This window comes from Oncorhynchus masou, chromosome 31 (genome assembly GCF_036934945.1).
Source record: "Oncorhynchus masou masou isolate Uvic2021 chromosome 31, UVic_Omas_1.1, whole genome shotgun sequence".
NCBI lineage: Eukaryota > Metazoa > Chordata > Actinopteri > Salmoniformes > Salmonidae > Oncorhynchus > Oncorhynchus masou.
In genome coordinates, this window is record NC_088242.1 from 38,401,070 (window position 1) to 38,420,413 (window position 19,344).

At 42.6% G+C, this 19,344-nt stretch overlaps 1 protein-coding gene across 2 annotated transcripts in view; it reads left to right on the forward strand.

The window, feature by feature from the left end:
• Positions 1-19,344, forward strand: part of LOC135523921 (cadherin-related family member 1-like) — a 223,499-nt gene that overhangs the window by 102,111 nt on the left and 102,044 nt on the right. For both annotated transcript variants that reach the window (XM_064950944.1, XM_064950943.1), the window contains one exon: positions 5,437-5,537. In XM_064950944.1, coding sequence (XP_064807016.1) covers positions 5,437-5,537 — 101 coding nt within the window. The remainder of the gene's footprint in view (positions 1-5,436; positions 5,538-19,344) is intronic.

Sequence of the window (19,344 nt, forward strand, 5' to 3'; positions counted from 1 at the left end):
ATGACTTGGAATATAAGGTATGGAGAATGATAAAGAGCCTGTAGCATTATAGAAAAAACAGTTGAGAAATGAATGTGTGAGTGTCAAATACTAAATGTTTTGTGAGAGAAAGAGAGAGAAAGAGAGAGAGAGAGAGAGAGAGACCAGATAAGACAGGAGACATACTCCAGATATAACAGACTGACCCTAGCCCCCCGACAAAAAATACTACAGCATAAATACTGGAGGCTGAGACAGGAGGGGTCGGGAGACACTGTGGCCCCGTCTGACGATACCCCCGGACAGGGCCAAACAGGCAGGATATATCCCCTCCCACTTTGCCAATGCACAGCCCCCACACCACGAGAGGGATATCTTCAACCACCAACTTACCATCCTGAGACAAGGCCGAGTATAGCCCTCAAAGATCTCCACCACGGCACAACCCAAGGGAAGGAAGATCACGTCAGTGACTCAACCCACTCAAGTGACGCACCCCTCCTAGGGATGGTATGGAAGAGCACCAGTAAGCCAGTGACACAGCCCCTATAATAGGGCTAGAGGCAAAGAATCCCAGTGGTGAGAGGGAAATCTGCCAGGCAGAGACAGCAAGGGCAGTTCGTTGCTCCAGTGCCTTTCCGTTGACCTTCACACTCCTGGGCCAGACTACACAAGCATAGGATCTACTGAAGAGATGAGTCTTCAATAAAGACTTAAAGGTTGAGAGTCTCCGTATTTCACCTGAATAGGCAGACCATTCCATAAAAATGGAGCTTTGTAGGAGATTCCCACTCTCCCTTAGCCTGACTGTATAGTGGCTTGCGAAAGAATTCACCTCCCTTGGCATTTTTCCTATTTTGTTGCCTTACAACCTGGCATTAAAATAGATTTTTTGGGGGTTTGTATCATTTGATTTACACAACATGCCTACCACTTTGAAGATGCAATTTTTTTTTAAACAAACAAGAAATAAGACAAAAAAACTAAAAACTTGAGTGTGCATAACTATTCACCCCCCCAAAGTCAAGACTTTGTAGAGCAACCTTTTGCAGAAATCACAGCTGCAAGTTTCTTGGTGTATATCTCTATAAGCTTGGCACATTTGGGGCAGCAGGGTTGCCTAGCGGTTAGAGCGTTGGACTAGTAACCAAAAGGTTGCAAGTTCAAATCCCCGAGCTGACAAGGGACAAATCTGTCGTTCTGCCCCTGAACAGGCAGTTAACCCACTGTTCCTAGGCCGTCATTGAAAATAAGAATTTGTTCTTAATACAGGTAAATTCTTGAGGGAAACCTGTTTGTCTTCCAGAGATTTGAGACTGGGATGGAGGTTTTACCTTCCAGCAGGACAATGATCCTAAGCCTACTGCTAAAGCAACACTCGAGTGGTTTAAGGGGAAACATTTAAATACCTTAGAATGGTCTAGTCAAAGCCCAGACCTCAATCCAATTTCGAATCTGTGGTATGACTTAAAGAATGCTGTACACCAGCGGAACCCATCCAACTTGAAGGAGCTGGAGCAGATTTTCCTTGAAGAATTGGCAAAACTTTCAGCGGCTAAATGTTTATTTTACTAGGCAAGTCAGTTAACCTCTTACATCTATGGGAGCGCTATTTCATTTTTGGATGAAAAACGTTCCCGTTTTAAACAAGATATTTTGTCACAAAAAGATGCTCGACTATGCATATAATTGCTACCGTTCGAAAGAAAACACTCTGACGTGTCCAGAAATACAAAGATCTTCTCTGTGCGTGCCCTATAACGTGAGCTTCAGGCAAAACCAAGATGAGATGGCATCCAGGAAATGACAAGGATTTTTGAGGCTCTGTATTCCATGGTCTCCTTATATGGCTGTGAACGCGAGAGGAGTAAGTCTGCCCTTTCTGTCGTTTCCCCAAGGTGTCTGCAGCATTGTGACGTATTTGTAGGCAGATCATTGGAAGATTGACCATAACAGACCACATTTACCACGTGTCCGCCCGGTGTCCTGCGCCGAAATTGGTGCGCAAAAGTCACCTGCCAGTATTTTTCCATACGATACAGAGAGTAAAGCAAGCTTCCACGAACTGCATGTCAATGAAGAGATAAGTGAAAAAACACCTTGAGGACTGATTCCAAACAACGTTTGCCATGTTTCGGTCGATATTATGTAGTTAATCCGGAAAAAGTTTTACGTTGTAGGTGACTGCATTTTCGGTTCGTTTCGGTAGCCAGACGCAATGTAGAAAACGGAACGATTTCTCCTACACACAGACGCTTTCAGGAAACACTGCGCATTTGGTATGTGACTGAGAGTCTCCTCATTGAAAACATCAGAAGCTCTTCACAGGTAAATGATTTTATTTATTTGGTTACCTGGTTTTTGTGAAAATGTTGCGTGCTACATGCTACACAAAATGCTATGCTAGCTTTGCATACTCTTACACAAATTAGTCCATTTCTATGGTTCAAAAGCATATTTTGAAAATCTGAGATGACAGTGTTGTTAAGAAAAGGCTAAGCTTGAGAGCAGACGCATTATTTTAATTTTATTTGCGTTTAAATCGTTAACGTTGCGTTATGCTAATGAGCCTGAGGCTTTAGTCACGATCCCGGATCCGGGATGGGGAGTTTCAAGAAGTTAATAACCTCTTGAATCTATAGGGGCGCTATTTCATTATTGGATAAAAAAACGTGCCCGTTTTAAGCGCAATATTTTGTCACAAAAAGATGCTCGACTATGCATATAATTGACAGCTTTGGAAAGAAAACACTCTGACGTTTCCAAAACTGCAAAGATATTATCTGTGAGTGCGCCAGAACTGATGCTACAGGTGAAACCAAGATGAAACTTCAAACAGGAAATGAGCAAAATTTTTGAAGCTCTGTTTTCCAATGTCTCCTTACATGGCTGTGAATGCGACAGGAATGAGCCCACAATTTCTGCCGTTTCCCCAAGGTGTCTGCAGCATTGTGACATATTTGTAAGGAAAATCATTGGAAGATTGACCATAAGAGACTACATTTGCCAGGTGTCCGCCCGGTGTCCTCCGTCGAAATTGGTGCGTCATCTTCAGCTGCAAGTATTATTCCATGGTATTCAGAGGAGAAAGTAGACTTCCACGAACGATATATCAATGAAGAGATATGTGAAAAACACCTTGAGGATTGATTCTAAACAGCGTTTGTCGTGTTTCAGTCGATATTATGGAGTTATTTTGGAAAAAAGTTTGCCATTTTGATGACTGAATTTTCATTTTTTTTGGTACCCAAACGTGATGTACAAAATGGAGCGATTTCTCCTACACAAAGAATCTTTCAGGAAAAACTGAACATTTGCTATGTAACTGAGAGTCTCCTCATTGAAAACATCCGAAGTTCTTCAAAGGTAAATGATTTTATTTGAATGCTTTTCTGGTTTTTGTGAAAATGTTGCCCGCTAAATGCTATGCTAAATGCTATGCTAGCTATCAATACTCTTACACAAATGCTTGTTTTGCTATGGTTGAAAAGCATATTTTGAAAATCTGAGATGACAGTGTTGTTAAGAAAAGGCTAAGCTTGAGAGATAGCATATTTATTTCATTTAATTTGCGATTTTCATAAATAGTTAACGTTACGTTATGCTAATGAGCTTAAGGCTATAAATAGGATCCCGGATCCGGGATTGCTCGAAGCAAGAAGTTAAGCCCCATCCACCATTCCTTCAATTCTGACCAGTTTCACAGTCACTGCCGATGAAAAACATCCCCACCGCATGATGCTTCTACCGCCATGCTTCACAGTGGGGATGGTATTCTCGGGGTGATGAGAGGTGTTTTATTTGCACCAGATGTAGCATTTTCCTTGATGGCCAAAAATATAATTTTTAGTCTCATCTGACCAGAGTACCTTCCTCCATATGCTTGGGGAGTCTCCCACATGCCTTTTGGCAAACACTAAACACGTTTGCTTATTTTTTTATTTAAGCAATGGCTTTTTCCTGGCCACTCTTCCGTAAAGCCCAGCTCTTTGGAGTGTACAGCTTAAAGTGGTTCTATGGACAGATACTCCAATCTCTGCTGTGGATCTTTGCAGCTCCTTCAGGATTATCTTTGGTCTCTTTGATGCCACTCTGATTAATGCCCTCTTTGCCTGGTCCATGAGTTTTGGTGGGCGGCCCTCTCTTGGCAAGTTTGTTGTGGTGCCATAGTCTGGACATTTTTTCATAATGGATTTCATGGGGCTCCTTGGGATGTTCAAAGTATCTGATACTTTTTCATAACCCAACCCTGATCTGTACTTCTCCACAACTTTGTCCCTGACCTGTTTGGAGGGCTCATTGGTCTTTATGGTGCCGCTTGCTTGGTGGTGCTCCTTGCTTAGTGGTGTTGCAGACTCTGGGGCCTTTCAGAACAGTTGTGTATATATACATTGAGATAATGTGACAGATCATGTGACATTAAATAAAGTCCACCTGTGTGCAATCTAACTTATGTGACTTCTGAAGGTAATTGGTTGCACCAGATCTTATTTAGTGGCTTCATAGCAAAGTGGGTGAATACATATGCACGCACCACTTTTCAGTTTTTTATTTATTTGAATCCTCGCCAGACATCACCGGCTACATCCAACCGTTGCTGGACCAGACAGGACTGGCAAACAGTGCTCTTCACTGACGAGTCATGGTTTTGTCTCACCAGGGGTGATGGTCAGATTCGCGTTTATCATTGAAGGAATGAGTGTTACGCTGAGGACTGTACTCTGGAGCAGGATCAATTTGGAGGTGGAGGGTCCGTCTTTGTCTGGGGCGGTGTGTCACAGCATCATCGGACTGAGCTTGTTGTCATTGCAGGCAATTTCAACGCTGTGCATTACAGGGAAGACATCCTCCTCCCTCATGTGGTACCCTTCCTGCAGGCTCATCTTGACATGACCCTCCAGCATGACAATGCCACCAGCCATACTGCTCGTTCTGTGCATGATTTCCTGCATGACAGGATTGTCAGTGTTCTGCCATGGCCAGCGAATTCCCAGATCTCAATCCTATTGAGCATGTCTGGGACCTGTTGGATAAGAGGGTGAGGGCTAGGGCCATTCCCCAAGAAATGTCCGGGAACTTGCAGGTGCCTTGGTGGAAGAGTGGGGCAACATCTCACAGCAAGAACTGGCAAATTTGGTGCAGTCCTTGAGGAGGAGATGATACTGCCTGTCACTTTTGATTTTGACCCCCCCTTTGTCAGGGACACATTATTCTATTTCTGTCAGTCACATGTCTGTGGAACTTGTTCAGTTTATGTCTCAGTTGTTGAATCTTGTTATGTTCATGCAAATATTTACACATGTTAAGTTTGCTGAAAATAAGCGCAGTTGACAGTGAGAGGATGTTTATTTTTTTGCTTAGTTTACTAAGTGCTGCGAGTGTACATATTATAGTACATCCCTACTCCCTATGACATGTTCCTACCGTACTGTGATATCTCTCTTCTGTCCTATGCAGGTACAGACGGTGTTTTTAGCATCAACAAAACAAGTGGTGTGATCAGTCTGCTGACTTACCCTATCTATCTGAAGAGGGAAATTTTCAACATGAAAGTCAAGGTAGGTTTATGTAGCCACACAGTAAGACAGAACTGTAGGCTACAATATCCTGCTCCAGTAGGAGTTGTTTGTTATGGAATGTGTTCATCGTCACTGTAATACTTTTGTGTAATCTTAACAGTAAAACACTGTAGAATGCACAGTATAGTTAATGTGTAGACAGCATTGAATTATGGGTAAAATGCTGAAAAAAACTGTTATTAACTGTAATTGGAAGCCTCCTGTAAAAATTACTCTCATAACATACTATTTCTTTACGGTAATAGCTTATGCCTACTGTACATTCAAATGATCAGTTTCAGGCATGGACGTCATGCTGTTAGGTGAGACATATGAAGCTATTTTAGTAAATATCTTCTTGAAGCGGCTGTGAAATGGAATAATATTTTCAACATCTGCTGGGTAGGAATCTTGACTTGTTTATAAGTATCTTTATTGCTAGACAACGTTGAATTACTCCATATTTTCTTAGCTAACCAAGGTAGCTAGCTGGCTTAAGTTCGCTAGCTATCCAGCTAGCTAGCTCAAGTTGATGCAAGCCATTTTGGTCTGCTCTAAATTGCTCGTAAATGTCTTGCTGTGCGACCGAGAAGAAAATCACCCAGATAATATTTGTTGTGATAATGGGCTTTTAGGTACACCGCAGCCTCTGAGTGCCATAGAGAATAAACTGTGCAGATTCGTGATGCTGTGTTTTCACCATTACTACAGAGAAAATGTTCTGTTTCTAGCAGTTCAAAAGTTATTGCCCATATTTTTAGCGGCACAATGTTTTTTTTCAGATAGATGGGCTGTATTTTACACATAATCCACGCTATGGACCGTTAAACTACTTGTGAGCCGCTAAACCCAATGAATGAATGACTACTCCACCGGTATTGTATCGAGGTGCCTGCCAACCTAAGGTGTTTGCCACTGGGAAGCTGTAAATCAGTGTCGCTCGCAGTAGCTAGTAACATGGACAATTGTTTTCCCTCCCAGGATTATATTTAAAGTAGGATAACAGCCTACACAACAAATAACTAATAGTGGTAGCCATCCAGATGTCACTGTGATACAGCCTACTCAATGGGGAGAGCAGGAATGCCAAGAACACCAGGACACAGTGTCCTCCTTTGCTGTCACAGCCCTGTGTGATTCGGTTTGCTCGGCTCTCAGCTGCATAACATATGTCATCGTTTTGCAGGCCATGAGTGTCCATTATAGCCTCTCTCCGCAAACCATTTGTTTAATAACATTCTGTTAAAAATCGCGCAAAATTTCAACGTCCTGCAACTCATGCCAGGAATATAGTATATGCATATGATTAGTATGTGTGCATAGAAAACACTCTGAAGTTTCTAGAACTGGTTCAATGGAGCCTGTGACTATAACAGAACGAATTCCGTGGTCAAAATCGCAAGGAAACCTGATCACAAAATCGACAGAGAAAAAATCATTCCGCCAGTCTATGTATTGTCTATTTGAAGGAAAAATACTTAAGGGTGGGATTACAGTTCCTACAGCTTCCACACGATGTCGCCCAGTGTTGTGATTTCGATTCAACTAAATCCTTGGTCATCTGAGTAATAGCCACATCCGGTTTTCAGGTCCACAGCTGTGAAAAATGAAACCGGAAAAGCTGGCTACGTTCTCCAAACTTGTGCCTATTGAATATAGATCGCGCCGTGATCAATTTGATCGTTTATTAACGTTTACTAATACCTAAATTGGGATTACAGAAGTAGTTTGAAGTGTTTGTCAAAGTTTATAGGCAACTTTTTTAATTTAAAAAATAATGTTGCGTTTAAAAACGGTGTTTTTCCTGGATCTGACGGTCTTCATAAATGGACATTTTGGGTATACAAGGACCGATTTAATCGAAAAAATTACCCAATTGTGATGTTTATGGGACATATAGGAGTGCCAACAAAGAAGCTCGTCAAAGGTAATGAATGTTTTATATTTTATTTCTGCGTTTTGTGTAGCGCCGGCTACGCTAATTCTTTTGTTTACGTCCATTCTGGTATTTCGGCGTGTTGCCTGCTATCAGATAATAGCTACTCATGCTTTCGCCGAAAAGCATTTTACAAATCTGACTCATTGGCTCATTTCACAACGAGTGTAGCTTGAATTGAGTACCCTGTATGTGAATTTTAATGAACGTTTGAGTTTTAACGAGTGCTATTAGCATTTGGTGTAGCGCATTTGCATTTATTGTTGGCAAGGTGGGACGCAAGCGCGTCGGGTTGCCTAGAGAGGTTAAAGGACACCAATAATAATAAGAGACTTGCTTGGGACAAGAAACACAAGCAATGGACATTAGACTGGTGGAAATCTGTCGTTTTGTCTGATGTATCCAAATTTGAGATTTGGTTCCAACCACCATGTCTTTGTGAGACGCAAAGGTGAATGGATGATCTCCGCATGTGCAGTTCCCACCGTGAAGCATGGAGGAGGAGGTGTGATGGTGTGGGGGTGCTTTGCTGCTGACGCTGTCTGTGATTTTTTTAGAATTCAAGGCACACTTAACAGCATCGATACCACAGCATTCTGCAGCGAAACACCATCCCATTTGGTTTGCGTTTAGTCCTACTATCATTTGTTTTTCAACAGGACAATGACCCAAAATTTACCTACAGGCTGTGTAAGGACTATTTGACCCTGGAGAGTGATAGAGTGCTGCATCAGATGACCTGGCCACCACAATCACCCGACCTCAACCCAATTGAGATGGTTTTGGATGAGTTGGACCACAGAGTGAAAGACAAGCAGCTAAAAAGTGCTCAGCATATGTGGGAACTCCTTCAAGACGGTTGGAAAAGCATACCAGGTGAAGCTGGTTGAGAGAATGCCAAGAGTGTGCAAAGCTGTCATCAAGGTGGCTACTTTGAAGAATCTCAAAAATATAACATATTTTTATGTGTTTTACACTTTTTTGGTTTTTACATGATTTCATATGTATTATTTAATAGTTGTGTTGTCTTCAATATTATTGTACAATGTAGAAAATAGTAAAAATAAAGAAAAAATCCTTGAATGAGTAGGTGTCCAAACTTTTGACTGTTACTGTACGTATATATTTTTACCCCCCAAAAATATATGGAGGATTGGAAATTAGGCAGACAATTACATTACTTACCATCTATCTGCAATATTAAGCTGATCTACCCCCTAAATAAATAAAAAAGGTTTGCTAAAGATTACTGCAAAGAAAAACTTTTTGTAGGCATCAGTTACCAAACTTTTTTAATAACGTAATTGGTGAAGCAAAGAGAAATTCTAAATTGATCTGGGAGAATCTAAAAAAGTTAACAGGGAAAGACCATAGTAACACTGCAAAAAGACGAGAAATCATAGTGAATAACAATCTAACACAGGATGCAGTCGAAATAGCAATAGCCTTCAATTCCTACTTTATTGACTCTGTCAGGGTACTGACACAGAACCCCTCCACTGGTTTCTTGGGCTCAGTGCTAGTGAATGACGCTCAACCTGTCTTCATCATAAGGGAGGTTCCTGAGTCAAAGGTGAACAAGGTGATTAGCTCACTAAAGAACTCTAAAGCCAAAGATGTGTTTGGGCTGGACTCTACGTTTCTTAAAAATTACAAGAGTCACTCATTGGCCCCATTACTAAGGTCACTAACACATCTATTGGTCTCGGGGTGCTTCCAAGGGTATGGAAGTCAGCCATAATAAAGTCCATCTTTAAATCAGGCGACCCTGCTGACGTGAGTAACTACAGGCCCATTAGTATACTTACTACCTGTAGTGTCAAAGGTTGTTGAAAAGTGTGTAACAGAACAACTGATTGCCAACCTCAACAACAGCTCCTTCATATTACACTCTATGCAGTTTGGCTTCAGAGCGAAACACTCCACAGAAACGGCCAACTGCTTTCTTCTGGAAAATGTGAAGTCCAAGATGGACAAAGGAGGCGTTGTTGGGGCTGTGTTTCTGGACCTAAGGAAGGCTTTTGATACTGTTAACCATGGGATTCTTGTCCAAGTTCAACTTTTCTCCTGATGCCTTGAGATGGATGAAATCATACCTTGAAGGCAGAACTCAGTGTATCAGAGTGAGCAATGAGCTGTCGCCCACTCTTAGCTATGATGGGTCAATACTGTGGCCCCTCCTGTTCAGCCTGTACATTAATGATCTGCCTTCTGTCTGTACTAGGTATGAAGTTCAAATGTATGCAGATGATACAGTGATATATGTGCATGCAAAGAGCAAACAACAAGCTGCACAAGAACTCACTACTGTAATGGTCCAGGTTACAAAGTGGCTCAGTGACTCGTGTTTGCATCTCAATGTGAAAAAAACTGTATGTTTTTCACAAAGAGGGCAACAGATGCTACTGAGCCAGATGTCTATGTGTCAGGGGAGAAGCGCGAGGTGGTATCTGATTTTAAGTACCTTGGCACCATACTTGATTCCAACCTCCCTTTTAAAAAAAATGTGAAAAAGTTCATTCAAATAACCAAATTCAACCTAGCTAATTTCCGATTTATACGAAATTGTTTGACTACAGAGGTACAGAGGTACGACAGAGGTATCTATGATACTCCCCCACTTAACATACTGCTTGACTAGTTGGGCACAAGCTTGCTGTACAACATTAAGACCAATTTCAGTCTGTCTACAAACAGGCTCTCAAAGTCCTTGATAGGAAGCCCAATAGCCATCATCACTGTTACATCCTCTGCATGAGCATGAGCTCCTGAGTTGGGAAAATATTGCGCAATACACCGACGCATGTCTATTTGACACACCCAAACATATGGCAGCCGATCCACAAGGTCTGCCATGAGAGGTGACCATATATTTCCCTTAAGGAAAAGCATCTTTAATAAATCCGTTTTCTCTGTGAGAGCTTCCCATGTCTGGAATACACTGCCATCGGACACACATAACTGCACCACGTATCACACTTTCACAAAATGCTTGAAGACATGGCTAAATTTGTGAATATGGTCCCTAGCTGTGTGTTGCCGCTTTCCATAATGTCTGTTGTCTGTAGCTTGTGAGGTGTGGAAACACTTTGTTGCTTTATGAATTTTGTCTTGCTGCTTTTTGTTCTAAGTTGCTATGTCTGTATGCTACGTCTTGCTTGTCCTATGTTGCTCTGTCTGTATGCTATGTCTTGCTTGTCCTATGTTGCTATTGTCTATATTGTAATTGTTTTTAATAAACTGCCCAGGGACTGCGGTTGAAAATTAGCCGGCTGGCTAAAACCGTCACTTTCACTGAAACGTTGATTAATGTGCAGTGTCCCTGCAAAAAAATAAATAAACTCAAACTCAAAACTTTCGACTGGCAATTTGGCCCATGTTTGAGTGGTGCCTTTCACCATCTGGTCATCAGTGAACATAGCGTTGATCTGTATGCCAAATAGCTAATTTTATTTTGTTTAATTTATCCACAAAACCCTTTCCCAGGCTTAAGGCTTGTTTAGGTGGGGTTTTACAAAGTTCAATTGGGCTTACTTGTGTCTCTTTCAGCAGGGAGGTCTTCCAATGTTTACAAATGATCAAATGAAGCTTTCAAAGAAAACAACACCCTACCTACAATCAAACATGGGAGACGTTCGATAATGATGTTTAAGACAAGTGCACGGGTGCCAATATATTTGGCCATCACTCTATGTGTGAAAGTTACAATTGAGGTGAACTTGGCTCCTCTAGTAAAAGCATGCTATGCATTCTCCAAATAATTAACCTTTTCCTGAAGAACATAAAGGATTTTGTTAGTTCGGTGTTCAGATGCAATGATGTCCAGTAACAAGTTAGAAACTGATTCTACTAATATTAATTTAAGACCGTGATGCCTATGTGACAATAGTTGTTCAATACATATGAAGCATTTTGCCAGGTCTCTAAAGCCTTGTTCACACTGCAGGCCTTAATGCTCATATATATACACAGTGCCTTGCGAAAGTATTCGGCCCCCTTGAACTTTGCGACCTTTTGCCACATTTCAGGCTTCAACCATAAAGATATAAAACTGTACTTTTTTGTGAAGAATCAACAACAAGTGGGACACAATCATGAAGTGGAACGACATTTATTGGATATTTCAAACTTTTTTAACAAATCAAAAACTGAAAAATTGGGCGTGCAAAATTATTCAGCCCCCTTAAGTTAATACTTTGTAGCGCCACCTTTTGCTGCGATTACAGCTGTAAGTCGCTTGGGCTATGTCTCGATCAGTTTTGCACATCGAGAGACTGAAATTTTTCCCCATTCCTCCTTGCAAAACAGCTCGAGCTCAGTGAGGTTGGATGGAGAGCATTTGTGAACAGCAGTTTTCAGTTCTTTCCACAGACTCTCGATTGGATTCAGGTCTGGACTTTGACTTGGCCATTCTAACACCTGGATATGTTTATTTTTGAACCATTCCATTGTAGATTTTGCTTTATGTTTTGGATCATTGTCTTGTTGGAAGACAAATCTCCGTCCCAGTCTCAGGTCTTTTGCAGACTCCATCAGGTTTTCTTCCAGAATGGTCCTGTATTTGGCTCCATCCATCTTCCCATCAATTTTAACCATCTTCCCTGTCCCTGCTGAAGAAAAGCAGGCCCAAACCATTATGCTGCCACCACCATGTTTGACAGTGGGTATGATGTGTTCAGGGTGATGAGCTGTGTTGCTTTTACGCCAAACATAACGTTTTGCATTGTTGCCAAAAAGTTCAATTTTGGTGTCATCTGACCAGAGCACCTTCTTCCACATGTTTGGTGTGTCTCCCAGGTGGCTTGTGGCAAACTTTAAACGGCACTTTTTATGGATATCTTTAAGAAATGGCTTTCTTCTTGCCACTCTTCCATAAAGGCCAGATTTGTGCAATATACGACTGATTGTTGTCCTATGGACAGAGTCTCCCACCTCCGCTGTAGATCTCTGCAGTTCATCCAGAGTGATCATGGGCCTCTTGGCTGCATCTCTGATCAGTCTTCTCCTTGTATGAGCTGAAAGTTTAGAGGGACGGCCAGATCTTGGTAGATTTGCAGTGGTCTGATACTCCTTCCATTTCAATATTATCGCTTGCACAGTGCTCCTTGCGATGTTTAAAGCTTGGGAAATCTTTTTGTATCCAAATCCGGCTTTAAACTTCTTCACAACAGTATCTCGGACCTGCCTGGTGTGTTCCTTGTTCTTCATGATGCTCTCTGCGCTTTTAACAGACCTCTGAGACTATCACAGTGTAGGTGCATTTATACGGAGACTTGATTACACACAGGCGGATTGTATTTATCATCATTAGTCATTTAGGTCAACATTGGATCATTCAGAGATCCTCACTGAACTTCTGGAGAGAGTTTGCTGCACTGAAAGTAAAGGGGCTGAAAAATTTTGTACGCCCAATTTTTCAGTTTTTGATTTGTTAAAAAAGTTTGAAATTTCCAATAAATGTCGTTCCACTTCATGATTGTGTCCAACTTGTTGTTGATTCTTCACAAAAAAATACAGTTTTATATCTTTATGTTTGAAGCCTGAAATGTGGCAAAAGGTCGCAAAGTTCAAGGGGGCCGAATACTTTCGCAAGGCACTGTCACTATCATGGTGTGCTTGGACAATGTTATTTTGATGGTGATGTGGACACCAAGTAACTTGAAGCTCTCAACCTGCTCCACTGCAGCCCCGTCGATGAGAATGGGGGCGTACTCGGTACTCTTTTTCCAGTACTCCACAATCATCACCTTTGTCTTGATCACGTTGCGGGAAGAAGTTGTTGTCCCGGCACCATACGGACAGGTCTCTGACCTCCTCCCGAAAGGCTGTCTCATTGTTGTCGGTGATCAGGCCTACCGCTGTTGTGTCAACGGCAAATTTAATGATGGTGTTGGAGTTGTGCCTGGCCGTACAGTCATGAGTGAACAGGGAGTACAGGAGGGGGTTGAGCACGCACCCCTGAGGGGCCCCTGTGTTGAGGATCAGCTGGGCGGATGTGTTGTTACATACGCTTACCTCTTGGGGGAGGCCCATCACGAAGTCCAGGAGCTTTTTGATGAGCTTTTAGACACTATGGTGTTGAATGCTGAGCTGTAGTCAATGAATAGCATTCTCACATAGGTGTTCCTTTTGTCCAGGTGGGAAAAGGCAGTGTGGAGTGCAATAGAGACTGCATCATCTGTGGATCTGTTGGGGCGGTATGCAAATTGGATTGGGTCTTGGGTTTCTGGGATGATGGTGTTGATGTGAGCCATGACCAGCCTTTCTATGCACTTCGTGGCTACAGAAGTCAGTGCTACGGGTCGGAAATCATTTAGGCAGGTTACCTTAGTTGTCTTCGGCACAGGCACTATGGTGGTCTGCTTAAAACAAGTTTGTATTACAGACTCGGACAGGGAGAAGTTTGAAAATGTCAGTGAAGACACTTGCTAGTTGGTCAGCGCATGCTCACAGTACATGTTCTGGTAATCCTTCTTGCCCTGCGAACTTGTGAATGTTGACCTGTCTAAAGGCCACCAACAATTCTGAGATTTCCATACCCAGCTACAACATTTTCCGTCAAGATAGAACTGCCAAAGGGGGAGGAGTTGCAATATACTGTAGAGATAGCCTGCAAAGTTCTGACATACTTTCCAGGTCTATACCCAAACAGTTTGAACTTCTAATTTTAAAAATTAACCTCCCCAGAAATGTCTCTCACTGTTGCCACCTGCTATCGACCCCCTCCGCTCCCAGCTGTGCCCTGAACACCATTTGTGAATTGATCCTCCCCATCTAGGTTCAGAATTTGTTCTGTTAGGTGACCTAAACTTGGATATGCTTAACACCCCAGCAGTCCTACAATCTAAGCTAGAACCTCTCAATCTCACACAAATCATCAACTAACCCACCAGGTACAACCCTAAATCCGTAAACATGGGCACCCTCATAGACATTATGCTGGCCAAATTGCCCTCCAAATACACCTCCGAGGTTTTCAATCAGGATCTCATCGATCACTGCCTCATTGCCTGTATCCGCTATGGGTCCGCGGTCAAACGACCACCCCTCATCACTGTCAAACTCTCCCTAAAACACTTATGCGAGCAGGCCTTTCTAAATGACCTGGCCCGTGTATCCTGGAAGGATATTGACCTCATCCCATCAGTCGAGGATACCTGGTCTTTCTTTAAAAGTAATTTCCTCACCATCTTAGATAAGCATGCCCCATTCAAAACATGCAGAACTAAGAACAGATATAGCCCTTGGTTCACTCCGGACCTGACTGCCCTTGACCAGCACAAAAACATCCTGTGGCGGGCTGCCATAGCATCGAATAGTCCCCACGGTATGCAACTGTTCAGGGAAGTTAGGAAACAATACATGCAGTCAGTCAGGAAAGCAAAGGCTAGCTTTTTTCAAGCAGAAATTCACATCCTGTAGCTCTAACTCCAAAAAGTTATTGGACACTGTAAAGACCATGGAGAACAAGAGCACCTCCTCCGAGCTGCCCACTGCACTGAGGCTAGGTAACACGGCCATCACTGATAAATCCATGATAATCGAAAATTTCAATAAGCATTTCTCATCGGCTGACCATGCATTCCTCCTGGCTACTCCAATCCCCCCCCCCCCCCCGCGCAGCTACTTGCCCAAGCCTCCCCAGCTTCTCCTTCACCCATTTCCAGACTGCAGATGTTCTGAAAGAGCTGCAAAACCTGGACCAGTACAAATCAACTGGGCTGGACAACCTGGACCCTCTCTCTCTAAAACTATCAGCAGCAATTGTTGCAACCCCTACTACCAGCCTGTTCAACCTCTCTTTCGTATCATCCGAGATCCCTAAAGATTGGGAAGCTACCACGGTCATCCCCCTCTTCAAAGGGGGTTACACCCTAGACCCAAACTGTTACAGACCTACAGTATATCCATCCTGCCCTGCCTAACTAAAGTCTTCAAAAGCCAAGTTAACCTCTTACATCTATGGGGGCGCTATTTCATTTTTGGATGAAAAACGTTCCCGTTTTAAACAAGATATTTTGTCACAAAAAGATGCTCGACTATGCATATAATTGCTACCATTCGAAAGAAAACACTCTGACGTGTCCAGAAATACAAAGATATTCTCTGTGCGTGCCCTAGAACGTGAGCTTCAGGCAAAACCAAGATGAGATGGCATCCAGGAAATGACAAGGATTTTTGAGGCTCTGTTTTCCATTGTCTCCTTATATGGCTGTGAATGCGAGAGGAGTGAGTCAACCCTTTCTGTCGTTTCCCCAAGGTGTCTGCAGCATTGTGACGTATTTGTGGGCAGATCATTGGAAGATTGACCATAAGAGACCACATTTACCAGGTGTCCGCCCGGTGTCCTGCGCCGAAATTGGTGCGCAAAAGTCACCTGCCAGTATTTTTCCATGCGATACAGAGAGGAAAGCAAGCTTCCACGAACTGCATGTCAATGAAGAGATATGTGAAAAAACACCTTGAGGATTGATTCCAAACAACGTTTGCCATGTTTCGGTCGATATTATGTAGTTAATCCGGAAAAAGTTTTACGTTGTAGGTGACTGCATTTTCGGTTCGTTTCGGTAGCCAGACGCAATGTAGAAAAAGGAACGATTTCTCCTACACACAGACGCTTTCAGGAAACACTGCGCATTTGGTATGTGACTGAGAGTCTCCTCATTGAAAACATCCGAAGCTCTTCAAAGGTAAATGATTTTATTTATTTGGTTATCTGGTTCTTGTGAAAATGTTGCGTGCTACATGCTACTCAAAATGCTATGCTAGCTTTGCATACTCTTACACAAATTAGTCAATTTCTATGGTTCAAAAGCATATTTTGAAAATCTGAGATGACAGTGTTGTTAAGAAAAGGCTAAGCTTGAGAGCAGACGCATTATTTTCATTTTATTTGCGATTTTCAGAAATCGTTAACGTTGCGTTATGCTAATGAGCCTGAGGCTTTAGTCACAAACCCGGATCCGGGATGGGGAGTTTCAAGAAGTTAATGAACAGATCACTGACCATTTCGAATCCCACTGTACCTTCTCTGATGTGCTTCCGAGCCGCTCACGGGTGCACCTCAGCCACGCTCAAGGTACTAAACAATATCATAACCGCCATCGACAAAAGACAGTACTGTGCAGCCGTCTTCATCGACCTGGCAAATGCTTAAAACTCTGTCAATCACCGTATTCTTATCGGCAGACTCAATAGCCTTGGTTTTTCTGACGACTGCCTCGCCTGGTTCACCAACTACTTTGCAGACAGAGTTCAGTGTGTCAAATCGGAGTGCATGTTGTCCGGGCCTCTGGCAGTCTCTATGGGGTACCACAGGGTTCAATTCTTGGGACAACTCTTTTCTCTGTATATATCAATGATGTGGCTCTTCTTGCGGGCGATTCCCTGATCTACCTCTACACAGACGACACCATTCTGTATACTTCTGGCCCTTCCTTGGACACTGTGCTAACTAACCTCCAAACAAGCTTCAATGCCATACAACACTCCTTCCGTGGCCTCCAACTGCTCTTAAACACTAGTAAAACCAAATGGATGCTTTTCAAACGTTCACTGCCCGCACCCGCCCACCCGACTAGCATCACCACCCTGGATGGTTACGACCTAGAATATGTGGACAACTATAAATACCTAGGTGTCTGGCCAAGACTGTAAACTCTCCTTCCAGACTCATATTAAACATCTCCAATCCAAAATCAAATCTAGAATCGGCTTTCTATTTTGCAACAAAGCCTTCTTCACTCACCCCGCCAAACTTACCCTCGTAAAACTGACTATCCTACTGATCCTCGATTTCGACAATGTCATCTACAATATAGCTTCCAACACTCTACTCAGCAAACTGGATGCAGTCTATTACAGTGCCATCCGTTTTGTTACCAAATCACCTTATACCACCCACCACTGCGACCTGTATGCTCAAGTCAGCTGGCCCTCGCTACATTTTCGTCGCCAGACCCACTGGCTCCAGGTCATCTATAAGTCTAGGTAAAAGTCTAGGTAAAGCTCCGCCTTATCTCAGTTCACTGGTCATGATAACAACACCCACCCGTAGCACACGTTCCAGCAAGTATATCTCACTGATCATCCCCAAAGCCAACACCTCATTTGGCCGCCTTTCCTTTCAGTTCTCTGCTGCCAGTGACTGGAACGAATTGCAAAAATCGCTGAAGTTGGAGACTTTTATTTCCCTCACCAACTTTAACTTCTTGAAACTCCCCATCCCGGATCCGGGATCGTGACTAAAGCCTCAGGCTCATTAGCATAACGCAACGTTAACGATTTCTGAAAATCGCAAATAAAATTAAAATAATGCGTCTGCTCTCAAGCTTAGCCTTTTCTTAACAACACTGTCATCTCAGATTTTCAAAATATGCTTTTGAACCATAGAAATTGACTAATTTGTGTAAGAGTATGCAAAGCTAGCATAGCATTTTGTGTAGCATGTAGCACGCAACATTTTCACAAAAACCAGATAACCAAATAAATAAAATCATTTACCTTTGAAGAGCTTCTGATGTTTTCAATGAGGAGACTCTCAGTCACATACCAAATGCGCAGTGTTTCCTGAAAGCGTCTGTGTGTAGGAGAAATCGTTCCGTTTTCTACATTGCGTCTGGCTACCGAAACGAACCGAAAATGCAGTCACCTACAACGTAAAACTTTTTCCGGATTAACTACATAATATCGACCGAAACATGGCAAACGTTGTTTGGAATCAGTCCTCAAGGTGTTTTTTCACATATCTCTTCATTGACATGCAGTTCGTGGAAGCTTGCTTTACTCTCTGTATCGTATGGAAAAATACTGGCAGGTGACTTTTGCGCACCAATTTCGGCGCAGGACACCGGGCGGACACGTGGTAAATGTGGTCTGTTATGGTCAATCTTCCAATGATCTGCCTACAAATACGTCACAATGCTGCAGACACCTTGGGGAAACGACAGAAAGGGCAGACTTACTCCTCTTGCGTTCACAGCCATATAAGGAGACCATGGAAAACAGAGCCTCAAAAATCCTTGTCATTTCCTGGATGCCATCTCATCTTGGTTTTGCCTGAAGCTCACGTTATAGGGCACGCACAGAGAAGATCTTTGTATTTCTGGACACGTCAGAGTGTTTTCTTTCGAACGGTAGCAATTATATGCATTGTCGAGCATCTTTTTGTGACAAAATATCTTGTTTAAAACGGGAACGTTTTTCATCCAAAAATGAAATAGCGCCCCCAGAGCATCAACAGGTTAAACATCAACTATCTGAGCAGCTAACCTATCACTGCAGCTGTATAGTCCATCTGTAAATAGCCCACCCAAGCTACCTACCTCATCCCCATACTGTTTTTATTTTATTTACATTTCTGCTCTTTTGCACACCAGTACCTCTATTTGCACATCATCATCACACTCCAGTGTTAATCTGCTAAATTGTAATTATTCGCTCCTATGGCCTATTTAATACCTACCTCCTCATGCCTTTTGCACACACTGTATATAGACTTTATTTTTTCTACTGTGTCATTGACTTGTTTGTGTTGTTGGCTGTGTTTATTGTTTACTCCATGTGTAACTCTGTGTGTTTTTGTTTGTGTCACACTGCTTTGCTTTATCTTGGCCAAGTCGCAGTTAGAAATAAGAACTGGTTCTCAACTAGCCTACCTGGTTAAATAAAGGTGAATCTTAGTCCTGTATTTACTAGATCTTAGTCCTGTATTGACACTTTAGCTGTTTGATTGTTCATCCGAGGGCATAGCGGGAATTCTTATAAACATCCGATTAGAGTCCCACTCCTTGAAAGCGGCAGCTCTAGCCTTTAGCTTAGTGCGGATGCTGCCTGTAATTCATGGCTTCTGGTTGGGGTATGTACATACGG